This window comes from Capricornis sumatraensis, chromosome 4 (genome assembly GCF_032405125.1).
Source record: "Capricornis sumatraensis isolate serow.1 chromosome 4, serow.2, whole genome shotgun sequence".
Taxonomy (NCBI): Eukaryota; Metazoa; Chordata; class Mammalia; order Artiodactyla; family Bovidae; genus Capricornis; species Capricornis sumatraensis.
Window position 1 is genome coordinate 95,249,504 of NC_091072.1, and position 14,974 is coordinate 95,264,477.

The 14,974-nt window shown below is 45.9% G+C and overlaps 1 protein-coding gene across 1 annotated transcript in view; it reads left to right on the forward strand.

The window, feature by feature from the left end:
* PPM1H (protein phosphatase, Mg2+/Mn2+ dependent 1H) overlaps positions 1-14,974 on the forward strand; it is a 293,423-nt gene that overhangs the window by 244,246 nt on the left and 34,203 nt on the right. Inside the window, exons 7-8 of the mRNA XM_068971237.1 lie at positions 3,808-3,871; positions 9,272-9,379. Coding sequence (XP_068827338.1) covers positions 3,808-3,871; positions 9,272-9,379 — 172 coding nt within the window. The remainder of the gene's footprint in view (positions 1-3,807; positions 3,872-9,271; positions 9,380-14,974) is intronic.

Below are 14,974 nucleotides of genomic sequence, written 5' to 3' on the forward strand. Positions count from 1 at the left end.
AAATCAAAGAAGTAACCATTTCATTCCTTTGTGGTTCTGAGTGCCATTTCCTTAGGACAATGACAGGAAGAAACAAACTGAAAGGCTCCCAGCGGGCCCCTCCCACAGTATTCAGTGCTTAGTCCTGTTGACTCTTTGCAGCCCCGTGAACTGTAGCCCACCAGGCCCCTTTGTCCATCAGATTTTTTCAGGCAAGAATACTGGAGTGGGTTGTCATTTCCTCCTCCAAGGGATCTTCCAGACCCAGGGATCGAACCCACGTCTCCTGCGTCTCCTGCATCAGTAGGTGGATTCTTTACCACTGCACCACCCGGGAAGCCCTTGATTCAGTGCTCAGTTAATAAATGTTGTTTGAATGGATGGTGGCTTGAGTGAGCAGAGATGGTGTCTCAGGTCCTGGGGAAGGACAGTTGATGATACCAAGAAAAAGGAAACTTTGAGATAGCTCTCTTCAAATATTTGCAGACCTCTTCAGTAGAAGAGAAATTAGATTCCTTTCGTGTTTTTCCAGAAGACAGACCAACACACCAATGGGTGACTGGGTCAGTTTAGGAAGGAATTTCCCATGGCTGTTATCCAGTGGCACTAGAGAGTTGGTCCTGTAAAGCTCCTTAGACAGAGACTGTCCACAGCAGCCCACTTGATGACAGAGGCCAGGACCAGCATGAGGGGCACAGCAGGAGAGATTCCCGCGTTCGGGGTGCAGCCAGCCCAGTGGCCTTCTAGCCTGTGCCGTGGGCTTCCCTGGTGGCTCAGATGGTAAAGAATCTGCCTGAGATGCAGGAGGCTTGGGTTCAGTCCCTGGATTGGGAAGACCCCCTGGGGAAGGGAATGGCAATCCACTCTAGTATTCCTGCCTGGAGAACTCCACAGACAGAGGAGCCTGAGGGCTGCAGGCCGTGGGGTCACAAACAGTTGGACACAGCTGACAAACACACATAAAATAGATTCCTAATGAGAACCTACTGTATAGCACAGAAAACTACTCAAAGCTTGCTGATGACCTAAATGGGGAGGAAATTCAAACAAGAGGGGATTTATGTATACGTATAACTGATTCACTTTGCTGTACAGCAGAAACTAACACAACATTGTGAAGCAACTTTACTCAGTTTTTAAATTTAAAATTGTTTTTTTAAAAATTAAAAGGAACAGAAAAAAAAGACAAAGTAGCAGAGGCTAAACCATAAGATTAGAACTTGGGTGGACTTGCTCCTGTGGGTAAGAACCCCAGGACGAGGGTTTGCCTTTCAGAGCGGTGCTGAAACAGACTTCACTCTCCTGAGATTCTCTGCCCTGGGAGAATTCCATTACCTGGGCTTGTGATGCGGTCAAAGGGCAGTTTTCTGGCTGCCTTTTCAAGCTTGTTAAGAGCATTCTCAGCCTGTCTCCACTGAGCTCTAAATAACCTCCAGTCATTGATTCTAGAGCTGCCACCCTCTGCCGGTTCTGTAGTTCCAGACTCCTGTGCTTGGACCGCCAAGCCCTAGCCCCTCCCTGAGACTGCCCCCACTGCATCGTCTCTGTCTGAATGTGTCTTTTTACTTTGCATGTGGTCCCCAAGCCCCACTTGTGCCCACTTCACAGCCTTGCTTAAGTCATTACCTCCCTTTCCCTTGAACCATATAGTCATTTGCTCAACTGATTTTGAATGTTAGCTAATGACCTTGGTTTCCAGTAGTGGTTCTCCACCATGACTGCACGCTGGCATCACCTGGAAAGCTTGTTTAAAAATTCCTGGTGCCTAGGTCTGATCCGCAGAGGTTCAGACCTCATTGCTGTGACCTGAGCAACAGGCTTTTCAGAGCCCTCTCAGGATATTCCTTCTGCAGCCAAGATGGAGAACCATGGGTCTACAAACTCATTGGATCCCCAAGCTGACTGTAGTCTAATAACAGCTGTATTTGTTCCCCAAGGGACTCGTACACCCACAGTGTCTTAAATCATCTGTGTGAGTATAGAAATATCAAAGTAGCTATTTCCACTTTGTGTTAATTTGGTAGATTTGTGGGAAGGAAATAGTATGGTTCCTTTTTTGAAAACTCAATTCATGGCATACCTCTGGGCTCACTTGACTGCAGAAGCAGCAACCAGCTTCCGTCAAGCTCTCAGTATGTGCCAGGCACTGTGCCAAATACTTCCTAAGCTCATCACATTCATCAGCCCATTGTAATCCTTACCACAAGTTCACAAGTAAGCCCCACTTTTTGGCTTCCCTGATTAATGAAGAAACTAAGGTTCAGAGAGAGACTTATCCCCTTGCCCAGGGCTGGACAGAAAGCAGTGCTAAACTCAAGCCCAGGCACATCCAGTGCCAGAACTTCGCTGTTTCTCTACCCCCACGGGAAAGAACTTAACCAAATAACTTGCAGATAAGCAAGATGTGCTGGCTTTAGCTTTGGAGTTGAGCCTTTTTTCAGTTGAGTTGCATTCTTTTGTATATCAAGCACCTCCATAAATTTGATGTCAGATTCACTCTCAAGCCGCCTAGATATATCAAGAGGTATGTCACAAATTATTCAGCTTCCCAGGTGACGCAGCAGTAAAGAATCTGCCTGCAATGCAGGAGCCACACAGGAGATATAGATTCAATTCCTAGGTCAGGAAGATCCCCTGAAGCAGGGCATGGCACCCCACTCCAGTATTCTTGCCTGGAGAATCCCATGGACAGAGGGGCCTGACGGGCTACAATCTATAGGGTCGCAAAGAGTCAGACATGACTGAGGCGACTTAGCACATGCACGCATGTCACAAATTAATTTTTTTCATGCACTCAGGAGACAATAGTTTAGAAAAGCATCTTGCTTCTAGCTTCCAACCTAGCAGAAAATACCCCATCTTTTACTCAGTCTTCCTAATACTTCTCTGAGGAAGTGAATAGACAACGCTCTCCCCATTTTGCAGAAAGGGGAACTATATGCCAAGTATTAATTACCTACTAAATATTAGTGACAGCTACTACTTATTGAGTGCTTACAAAGTATCAGGCTCCATGCTAGGCTGTTTACGTCCTGTGTGGTTATCGTCATTTTGCAGATGAGAAACCAGAGGTCCAAAACGATGGAGCTACTTGCCAGGGTTATACAACTCGTGACTGGATACCTGCTTGCTTGTTTGTTTCCTAAGTTCCTTGTGAGCCAAACTGTTAAAACATGGCCTTTGTTCACACCCTCGCCACGGCCTGGCCGGCCTCTGCTGCATGAGTGGTGGCATGGCTGGTGTAAACCACTGAAGCGTATACAGGATTTTCTTTCTGTGTGTCCAATGGCCATCTAATAGCCATCGTGAAACAAAGGATCACACTGAGGTCAAGCGGGCTCTAAATATTCCTTCTCCAGCCGTCCCAATACCAGGCTGCTTGGGCGTAAACAACCCCTGAAGGTGGGAGCTGGCTCTTGGAGCAGTTTCACCATCCGTCCCCCACACCTCCATCTCTGAGCACTGCTGCCTTTCGTGGTTTCAGATTAATGACAACCCCGCCACCGCGGCTGGGGCCGTTCAGTACTGCAGGGACGCTAAGTGCTGAGGACAGAAGCCTGTCTCCCCTTCTCGCTGCTTGTGAGTAGGCCAGCTCATTTTCTCTCTCTTCAGGCATATATTGGTATTTTCTGGTTCGTTGAAATACGTACACACACACAGACACACAATTCTGTAGGGAGACTGACTCTTTGTACAGAAAGAGATCGGCAGTGTGGTGAGTGGATGGAGGCTCAGGGAAAATAAACTGCCTGGCATCCTGTGTCAGGGCAGTGGGTCACTAATTGAGTGCAAACCTGTTTTTTTTTAATGTTGTTTATCCTCCTACAGGGCATACAAAACCATTGAGGACGATGACTTGAAGTTTCCCCTTATATATGGAGAAGGCAAGAAGGTAGGCATGTGCCCTCCCTGGACTAAGAGAACCAGGCTCTCTCTCAACAGAGCCCATGGCAGTCTGCGTGTTCCACTTGGCAGCTCATGATTTTGTAGTCTTGACAGCTTGAAAGAATATCACCTCCACCTTCCCTCAGGTCTCCTGTCTTAAGGGTCCAGGGATTGGCAGGGCTGGGGAATGGAAGTGGTGAGCACAGGGGACTAAAAGTTTTGTGAAAATGCCATCCCCCTTCTCGATCCATTTGCATAACTTTTTGCAGTGTTTAAACATGACCAGTTTCACATACATCATCTCACTGTGTATTGACAACAAGCCACGAGGCAGGCAGAGCTGGCTGCCTTACATCCATTTGGGAGATGAGGCAGCAGGAACTGCAAGGTTAAAACTGCTCAGGCAGTCGCGTGACTGGCCGGGGGTCATACAAGCCATGGAGCTGTGGCCCTCCACTTCCTTCTGGTGCTGGTGCATTCCACCATGGATGCTCAGACTCTACACGCCAGCTTCTCCACTTGCCCCATGAGAAGGGGATCCAGAGTTTCACCTCAATAAACTATAGGATCACACGGATCAGATCGCAGGCTGAGACAGCAAAGACCATTCATCACCAGCTCCCAAGGCCCCTGTCAGACTCTAACATTGTTGGGCTGAAGGAAGGCGATCTTAAAGTGGTCTCTGAGCAGACTGGAGAGGGGTGCAGGAGTGGAGATGAGAAAGCTTTGAAGTCATTTCCCAGGAAGAACAAACACCTTCTGAATCATTGCAACCTTCCTCAGAACATGAATACATTTCAGCTAAGCACTGAGAGTTCCAATTAGAAGTGAAAAATGTGGTCACATTAATAAGAATATTCAACTGAAATTTTTTTCAGCATGTGATAGCTTTTATCAGAACAAGTGACTCATAAGAAAACTGAAGGATGCCTTTGTGGACAGAGTTTGAGTGAGAGAGTGTGTGTGTCTGGTATGAAAGAGAGCACACAAAAGTAGGTTTTGGCTTCAGTGTAGCCCAGCAGTAATTTTGCTCAAAGGAGAGAAGAATTTCACAGAGGGCAATGAAACATGGATATTTGATCAATAAATGCATCATTTTTCAAACCAACTTCCCACTTTCCTGGAGATGGACACTATCTGCCTTGCCATCCTGGTTGAGAGTCAGGACAGGGAAGGGCTCTGTTTCTGGTAGGATTTCGTGTATCTGTGTACAGTGGACACCATCAATGAGCATCACTCAGCCCAGTGATCTGCACCTACAGTTTCTGGGCTTCATGGTGCTGAGATTCTCAGTATTACCCTGCTGCTCCCCAGTGAGTTCCAGTAAGCTCAGGACCACATCCTGTTGCCGTCATATCCTTAGAACCCATCTAGCCTGGTACTTGACTCACGGCAAGCCATCAGTAAATGCATAAGTATTTAATAAGCTGTTCAGTATACTCTCCTTGAAAGAAAGTGAAAGTGTTAGTCACTTAGTCATGTTCAACTCTTTGCAATCCCATGGACTGTAGCCTGCCAGGCTCCTCTGTCCATGGAATTTTCCAGGCAAGAATTTTGGAGTGGGTTACCATTCCCTTCTCCAAGGGATCTTCCTGATCCAGGAAACAAACCCAGGTCTCCTGCATTGCAGCAGATTCTTTACTGTCTGAGCCACCAGGGAAGCCTCTATACTCTCCTTTATTGTTCAGTCGCTCAGTCATGTCCACCTCTTTGCAACACCATGGACGCCAGGCTTCCCTGTCCTTTACCATCTCCCAGAGCCTGCTCAAACTCATGTCCAGTGAGTCAATGAGGCCATCCATCCATCCCATCCTCTGTCATCCCCTTCTCCTCCTGCTTTCAATCTTTCCTAGCATCAGGGCTTTTTCTAGTGAGTCAGCTCTTCGATTCAGGTGGCAAAAGTATTGGAGCTTCAGCTTCATCATCAGTCCTTCCAATGAATATTCAGGATTGATTGCCTTTAGGATTGACTGGTTTGATCTCCTTGCAGTCCAAGGGACTCTCAGGAGTCTTCTCTAACACCACAGTTCAAAAGCATCAATTCTTCGGCACTCAGTCTTCTTTATGGTCCAACTCTCACATCCATATGTGACTACTGGAAAAACTGTAGCTTTGACTATATGGAACTTTGTTGACTATACTCTCCTTGCTACAGCAGAAAAATGGACAAATGGGTTCTTCTGTTGATGATCAGCAGTAAGATTTAAAGGAGCAAGGTTTTTCCCAGCTCAGCAAAAAGTGCAATTCACCAGCATATCATGTTCCTCCAGCATTCCAGTAAATTAGGGCTTGACAGTTCTGTGATATGTAGCTGGTGAATTCAGTTATTGTACCTCTTGACCTGTTTAAAAGCCACCATGGCTCCAATTCGCTCCAGGCATATCCTGTACCAAAGTAGCATGGCCCCTCTGTCCCAGGAGTCCACGATCTCTTGAGAAGCTTTAGAATGCAACACATCAGTTCTGTCTAGATCCTTCACAGAATTTTCTTTCTTTTCTGCACACATCTCCCCAGAAGTTTCAGACTACTTTCACTGCTATTAAATTTCGTATGATTTCTGCCAGTGCTTTGAAGGACCTATGTGGGACTTGTAAACTAGCAGAAATATCAGATTTCTTTGGACTAAAATGCCCACCTGTGCTTTGTCCGACCTGAGAATGTACTGCAGCAGGGAGGAAAGTAGAAGGGGCATAAGGGACTCAGAATTTCCACACTTAGAGGCGAATGTGTCTCAGCTTAAAGGGAGCTCCCAACAGAGCAGCGCCTGGCCAGAGGTCCCCAGGCTCACATCCTCTGTCTGCATTTTACCCGCTTTGAGTCTAGCCTTGTAAAAATGCATTATGGCTTCATTTCCACTTAAATGTAATCCTGCCCACCTTCTGATGTGAATCCAACTCCAAATTCACAGCCTTTTGAGGGAAAGTAGAATGAAGACTATGGTAATGTGTTAGAGTGTCATGTCTTAGTTTTTCTCAGTTCAGTTCAGTCGCTCAGTTGTGTCCAACTCTTTGCGACCCCATGGACTGCAGCATGCCAGGCCTCCCTGTCTGTCACCAGCTCCTGGAGTTTACTCAAACTCATGTCCATTGAGTCGGTGACACCATCCAACCGTCTCATACTCTGTCGTCCCCTTCTCCTCCCGCCTTCAATGTTTCCCAGTATCAGGGTCTTTTCAGGTGAGTCAGTTCTTCGTATCAGGTGGCCAGAGTATTGGAGCTTCAGCATCAGTCCTTCCAATGAATATTCAGGACTGATGTCCTTTAGGATGGACTAGTTGGATATCCTTGCAGTCCAAGGGACTCTCAAGAGTCTTCTCCAACAGCACAGTTCAAAAGCATCAATTCTTCGGCACTCAGCTCTCTTTATAGACCAACTCTTATATCCATACATGACCACTGGAAAAACCATAGCCTTGACTAGATGGACCTTTGTTGGCGAAGTAATGTCTCTGCTTTTTAATATTACTGCCTAGGTTGGTCATAACTTTTCTTCCAAGGAGCAAGTGTCTTTTAATTTCATGGCTGCAGTCACCATCTGTATTGATTTTGAAGCCTCTAAAAATAAAGTCTCTCACTGTTTCTGTTGTTTCCCCATTTGCCATGAAGTGATGGGACCGGATACCATAGTTTTCTGAATGTTGCGCTTTAAGCCAACTTTTTCACTCTCCTCTTTCACTTTCATCAAGAGGCTTTTTAGTTCTTCTTCACTTTCTGCCATAAGGGTGGTGTCATCTGCATATCTGAGGTTATTGATATTTCTCCCAGCAATCTTGATTCCAGCTTGTGCTTCTTCCAGCCCAGCATTTCTCATGATGTACTCTGCATATAAGTTAAATCAGCAGGGTGACAATATACAGCCTTGACGTACTCCTTTCCTGATTTGGAACCAGTCTGTTGTTCCATGTCCAGTTCTAACTGTTGCTTCCTGACCTGCATACAGATTTCTCAAGAGGCAGGTCAGGTGGTCTGGTATTCCCATCTCTTTCAGAATTTTCCACAGTTTGTTGTGATCCACACAGTCAATGGCTTTGGCATAGTCAATAAGGCAGAAATAGATGTTTTTTTTGGAACTCACTTGCTTTTCTGATGATCCAACAGATGTTGGCAATTTGATCCCTGGTTCCTCTGCCTTTTCTAAATCCAGCTTGAACATCTGGAAGTTCATGGTTCACATACTGGTGAGGCATAGCATTTCTAGCTTACTCTTATTACCAGAGCATCAGAGCAAGGATTCAAGTATAGGTCTTTGAACCATGCCACTACACCAGGTATAGTGTTCATGAGCCATATGTTAGAGCCATGGGCTTCAGTCAACCCAGAATGACTTTCATCCCATTCCTCTTTGTTCACCTGAGCTGGACATCCTTCTGCACAAAAATGTAGTGCCCCCACCTCCTCCAGGGAACCTTCTTAGTAGAATTTTTACCTTCTCTGAACTCACGTAATCCTTTGTTGACTTGTCTTTCAGCACTCAGCCATATTCTATATATTGTTAATCAGACATGTACCTCTTAGTCTTTCCCTTACCAAGTTCCTTTATAGTAGGTACAAGACCATAGACGTGTGTCCCCCACAGGATGGTATCTGCACATAGTAGGTGCTCAATAAATGTTTGGGTGACTCATATCTGTGGCCTCCCAGGAGATCATTAGGCTGACAGTATAGGCATTAGGACAATAGTACTGCTTCCTTAAAGCATTTGGACAACCATGCAGAGAAGGCTGCAGATGGCATATTCTCAGCCATGAGGTCTCTGTGGAGTTACAGCAAAGTGGCATCTTGTTCCTTTCTACCTAGAGGGAATTGTTTGAGGATGTTAGCAGGACAGGTTATAATCTAATGATACATTTTCTCCAGCCATAAAGTAAAATATATGAGCAGTGGAAGGGCAGGATCTGCCTCTGACATTTTTATATCTTTCATCACAGAACTAGAGACATAGGCGGTAGAATACTTGAAGAATGAGTGCATAGTGGATGGATGGACGGATGAGGGGGGGAATGGATGGATGGATGGACGGATGGATGGATGGATGGGTGGACAGATGAACCGATGGGAGATGTATGGATGACGGATCCTGTTGGATTTGGTTTGAATTGATTTCAGTAGCTGTAGACATCACAGATGTATTGTATTGAGTTTATTGGACATCATTCCCTCCAGTCTCTGCGAAGAGACAGCAGCAGCCCGTTCAAATGCAGGTAATTGGTAGAAAAGCCACTCCTCAAGTATGTAAGTAACCTTGGTGGGCTCTTCCTTGAAAACAACTACCCACAGAACTTAACAGCCAGGGGCAGTGGGGACTGGGAAATGACTGCTTCTCTCATAGCCCATGGCACCTGCACTGTGGCGGGGATGCTGTCTCTGTTTGTGGGGTGTTTCTGATGACCCTCTGCTTATACTCCTAGGCCCGTGTAATGGCAACTATTGGAGTGACCAGGGGACTCGGGGACCATGACCTGAAGGTGCATGACTCCAACATCTACATAAAACCATTCCTGTCTTCAGCTCCAGAGGTACCACAGGAGGTTTTTATTTCTCTTTTGTGCAAGAACGTTTTCTCCATTACCCCTCCATGACTCTCACCCCGTATCCAGGCAGCAGCCAGCTCAGGTCCCATGTGCTTCGGCATTGTCTCTCATGTCTGTTTCTTTTCTCCACCCCATTTTCGCTTCAGCCGTCCTGGTTCCTTCTTCATCACCTCCTGCCCAGGTGGCTACACGGCCTAGTGGCATTCGTTGCCTCCTCAATCCAGCCCAGTACTGCCATCAGAGCAGTTTTCCTAAACAACTACTCTGACACCTATTTGCTCAGAAACCTTCAACAACACCCCATGGCTCAGAGAATAAAGCCCACACTCCTTCACGTGGCATTGTTATAATTTATTATAACAAGTTATAAGGACTTGTTATAATTTGGTCCAACTTCAAAAATCTGATTTTGTCCCCTACTCTAGCCAGAATGAACTTATTTTTGGTATATGATCTTTAGTTTTCCATATTTGCTCAAACTATTTTTTCCGCCTAGAATGCCCTTCCCCCTCATTTCCAAACTTCCAAGCTCTTTTTTATCTCTGGAATTTAATGTAAATACTTCTTCTGCTTTCCCCTCCCCCAGCAGGAAGTCATGTCTCCCCCTACTCCAGGTACCTGGAGAGTGTTTTCACTTTCTGCCTATAGCATGTTGATTTACATACATATTTTATCCCCTCTTAGATTCTAATTGCCTGGAAAGCTAGTATCATTCAGTTGATGTTTAGAAGTTAACTGAAAAACAAGTTGTCACATCTTTGGTTTAAAAAATCCTTTTTCTTATAATACAGGAAACAACATCAAGTTCTATTTCAACGTATATCATTTAGAAAAGATACTGTTTCTAAGTGACAGAAAACTCTTAGTAATAGTAGTTTATGGGTATATTTTCTCACATAACAAGAAGGTTGGAATTTGGTGGCTGTTCATGTTGGTATGACACCTCCATGTGCCAGAGGTGACATCTCTGCTGCTTTTTTCCCTTCGTGGTTGCAAGATGGTAACGCAGGTTCAAGCGTAACATTTTCACAAAAGGTAGGAAGAAGGGGAGCAGCCCATCTGTCCCAGTAGACATGCACTTGCATCTTGTTGTCCCAAACTGTGGTACCTGACCTCCCCGAGCTACAGAGGAGGCTGGAGGAGAGAGAGGAAGGTTTGCAGTTCCTGTAGCCGAGGAGAGCCAGGGAGGGGTGAGTTGGGACCCAGCAGTGTTTGCATACTGTGTAATTAACTGTTAAAACAGTGCCTCTGGAAATGCTCAGAATGTTTAGACATAGCTCCATCTGCATGCTCTTCCCAAGGGTGGGTGCTGCGTTTTCAGTGAAGGCTCTTCTTGTTGAGGGAAACAGAAACCCACTCATGCTGACTCAAAAGGAGGTGCTTATTTTCCTACTATGGAGAAGATATTTATGGGGTCCACAAGAACCTTTGAAGAGCCAGGCTTTACGGAAGAGAAGGTGATTCTGGAAGCCAGGCAGCTCTAAGACCAGCCATGGCCCATAGGTCTCTGCTGTCAGGCCACCTGGTTTCTTACTCCCTCAGGTGCACAGACGGAATCTCAATGGCCCAACTCACCTTTTCTACCAGGTCACAGCTGACTTCACAGCCTGTAGACTGTGCCCACTCTAGAGCCATCCATGGGCACAGTCAGCCACCCAGGCCCAGCCTTGTGGCAGCGCTATGAGCAGGACTGATTCCTTCAGAGTCCTGAACTGAGGTTGAGGCTGACATCTCGAATATACCCAGCTACAGGAAATCTCACCAGAAGGAAATCTCTAGTGAGTAGCAGGAATAGGAGACGCGCGTGTCCTGATGTCACCCAGGATCTCAAGTGAGATCAGCTTGGTGGAAATACTTTTTACCATTTGTAGCCGTCTCTCTTTTAGCCTTCATAGCGATTCTGCATGATGAGGATCTTGACAACAGAGCATCTCAGTTCCCCTGGATGTTGATGGATACCTAGTCCCTCAACACTAGGATCTCTAAATTACTGCTAAAAGCCCTCCTGGCCAGAGGGAACCATTAAAGACTATATTTGTGCATGCTATGTTGTTTCTGTCGTGTCTGACTCTTTGCAACCCCATGGACTGTAGCCCACTAGGCTCCTCTGTCCATGGGATTCTCCAGGCAAGAATACTGAAGTGGGTGCCATTTCCTTCTCCAGGGGATCTTCCCGACCCAGGGATCAAACCCTCGTCTCTTATGTCTCCTGCATTGGCAGGCGGGTTCTTTAGCACTAGTACCACCTGGGAAGCCCAATACTATACTCAGGGGTATCTATATTTTCCCCCTTGAGAGAGAGGCATTTATCAGGCATATTAAATGGTACTGTCACCTTTCTATTCCCCCCCACCACAAAAAAAAAAAAAAAATCCATGAAGTGTGGGGGAGCGTTCTAAGGAAGCACTAAATTAACCATTTTGTTCCTTACAGGAGAATGAAAACCTCCTCACCCTCCCCACCCCAGTACACACATAAACACACACATACTTTGTATATAAAGTGAGAAGTTTGGTTTTCAGAAAAAATTATCTCTTTGTGCAGTTAAGTTACAGATCTTCCAATCGCTGTGCTACTCTGGATGCCAGGGAGGGCCAACCTGGGAGATTCCCCAAGGACTAATGAAAAATCCATTGGTTGATCAGAAACTTCATGTTACCTGTCTGGAGTGATGCTGATTCTCAGGGAAGTGGTGTGGTTGTTTCAGCATTGATAAGGGATGGGGGAGGATTTAAAAGGGTACCAGCAACCTATGGAAAAATGTAAGTGCTCTTAGGAAAGTGGTAGAATTGAATAAAGTGTAGCACCTTTATGATAACAAGTAACGTTTATTGATTACTGAGACTGGGCCAGACAACATACTTTTTTTTCTTAACCCTCACAACAATTCTGTGAGGTATGTATGGTTAGTATACCCATTTTACAGATCAGGAAATTGAGATTCAGGGAAGAAAGTTAACTCCCCTTGGCTGTACAGTTATTAACTAACAAGATGATCCTCATACTCAAGTTTGTCTGATTCGCTCAGGCTCTGTAGGGGAGAGAAGCTGAATTCAAGATTTTTTTTTTGGCATGTCCAAGGGTTCCCCTGAGGACTGTTTCAAGGGACTCTGAAGAGAGTACCTCTGTCTTGGGGCCTTAGTGGTCAGAGATTCTCAGAGAAATATGGCTGGCCTCAGACTGATGCAGAAAATGATGGTGTGGTAGAAAAATAATTGGGAAACACAGGAATGGCCTTTCGTGTGTGCCAACCGAGGCCAGACAGAATTGTGCAAAATGAGATTGTGCACCTATAATTTAGCTTAATGGGTATGTAGTGCAGATCTCAAGACTCCTTTGCACGAGATTAAAGTTGTTGTACATTTTAAATGTTTCCAGATGGAGAGGGCTTAGCCAGAGCCAGGAAACAGGGAGGAAGATTGGAGAGGAGGTGGGGAGAGCAGCTTGAATCCACTCCTATGAGAAATGTAGAAGAAAGAGAGAGGAGTACCGGGGACCGCCCCATCCCCAGTCTTGGAGCAGAAACCCCTTTTCCCTGGGTTGAAGTGATAAAGTCAGACCCTAGAGAAACAGCTCAGGAGCTTAGGAGCCCCAAAAGCCAGGTAGATCTGCTTAAACTATCCAATGAAGAAGAACCGACTCCCTTCTGTCTTCATTCCCCACCCCCACCCCAAGTCTATGCTGGCTTTCTAACCGTGACTTCCTAAGAACATTCCTCTGCTATGCCTCATCTTTGCCAAGCATGGATCTTTATTTCACATTTGGGTTCTAAATTTCAAACTCAGCTCAGTCTGGTAGTTTTAACGGTTGCGGGGAGGGGAATGGTGGTGGTTGGCGGGGGGGAGGTGTTTGGAATGTGATTTTGTTCTAAGAAAAAAGGCTCAAAAATCTTCTTGGAAATCAGCATTGTTCCCATTCATCATTGTAGCTCCTAATTTGATTTGATGAGTTAAATAAAAATAAATTGAAACCATGTGGATCAAATTTACGTTAAAAAAAATGCACAGGGGTTTAAAAATTAGAGAAGGGTTTCTAGCCAAACACATTCTCAGTTTTGCTGAACACAAGGCGCTGGAAAAATCTCGAGTTTGCCAAACCCAACGAGCAGCCGCCAGGTTTGCAGAGCCTCCCTCATGTCTTCCAAGGTCTAAGGTAGGGATTTCTGGCCAAGAAGAACTGAATTCCATGAGAGGCCCCCACCAACTGAGCGGAGGCCTGTTTGGCGAAAAAGGGAAGTGTTTCGACCCTCCCCTGGTCCACAGCGTCTTTTCTCCATGTAACTGGAACCTCTCCTCTCATAAAGGAAACACCCCCCACCAGGTCTCCATCCTCTTGCTTGATGAAGCTCATCACTGTTCGGCTTTTGTATATCACCCTAAAGAATTCAAGTGGAGAAGGAAAGGGTTGGTGAATTCAGAGGCATTCGGCACCTTCTTTCCAGCAATTCTCCACCGTCCAGCACACATCTCATGACCTAGTCCTCAGGCAGCGTGGCCTGGGCCTGCAGCCTAAACCTCCAGATGTCCTCCGTGCCACGCCCCCTTTCTGGCCTGTGGCAGGCCCTCCCGACAGCTAGGATTCCTTTTAATGTCTTTCTCGCCTTCTGGCCTCCATTCCAAGACTGTGCTGTTGACTTTAGGCCTCTTTTCGGCTCTTGGAAGAACGGGATCTTTTTCTGTCTGGGGACTGGTTTGCAAAGCCAACTCTATCAACTCAGCAGGCCGCCCCCACTCCAGTCTCCGCCAGACTTGACCACAAGGAGCCTGCTTTTCTCTCGGCTTCATTTTTCCTCTCCTTGGTATTCAGGATTCCTGTTAGCTGTTTTCTGTGACTCAGGATCACTCATTTAGCTCATTCTTGGTTGTCTTCCTCTAGACTTTTTTTTCTTTTCTTTTTTTATATTTATCTGTATTTATTTGGCTGTACCAGGTCTTAGTTGCAGCACACAGGATCTTTATTTGTAGCGTGAAAATTCTTAGTTGCAGTAGCATGTGGGATCTAGTTCCCTGACCAGAGATCGAACCCAGGCCTCCTAATGCAGGAGCTTGGAGTCCTAGCCGCGGGGACTTCAACCCACCACCAGAAGTCCCAGATTTTATTTTTTTCTTTCATCTGAAACAGGCTTCTCTAAAAGAAGGAAGACCTTTGGCTCCAGTATCTAAATTCCAACCCTCACACTGGCGTTACCTGTGACCTCTACAGGTTCTTTCAGCCTGCAGGTGGGGTGGAGATGCCTAGACTCACCAGGTGCTTGGAAAAGCAAAGGAGAACATCTGCAGAATTGCCTGGCATACAGTGTGGTACATGGTTTAGTCATTACCCACCTTCTGGAAGGCTTTGCATTTATGGGGGATTCCCAGTGTTCACTTTCATATGAAGAAAAGAATTGACTATTCTGTTGGAGACTGCCCCTGTTGTCGCCCATGAAAACCTGAACAATATTTAAAGTCTCACATTGACATCTGAACATTTACGGTCTTCTGATTCTCAGTAGCTTTTCATGCCCCAGGCCAAAATCCCATTTTGGGAACGAGCTTGTTTTATTATACTGTGTACTTTCTGCAGTCTGGCCAATTCATA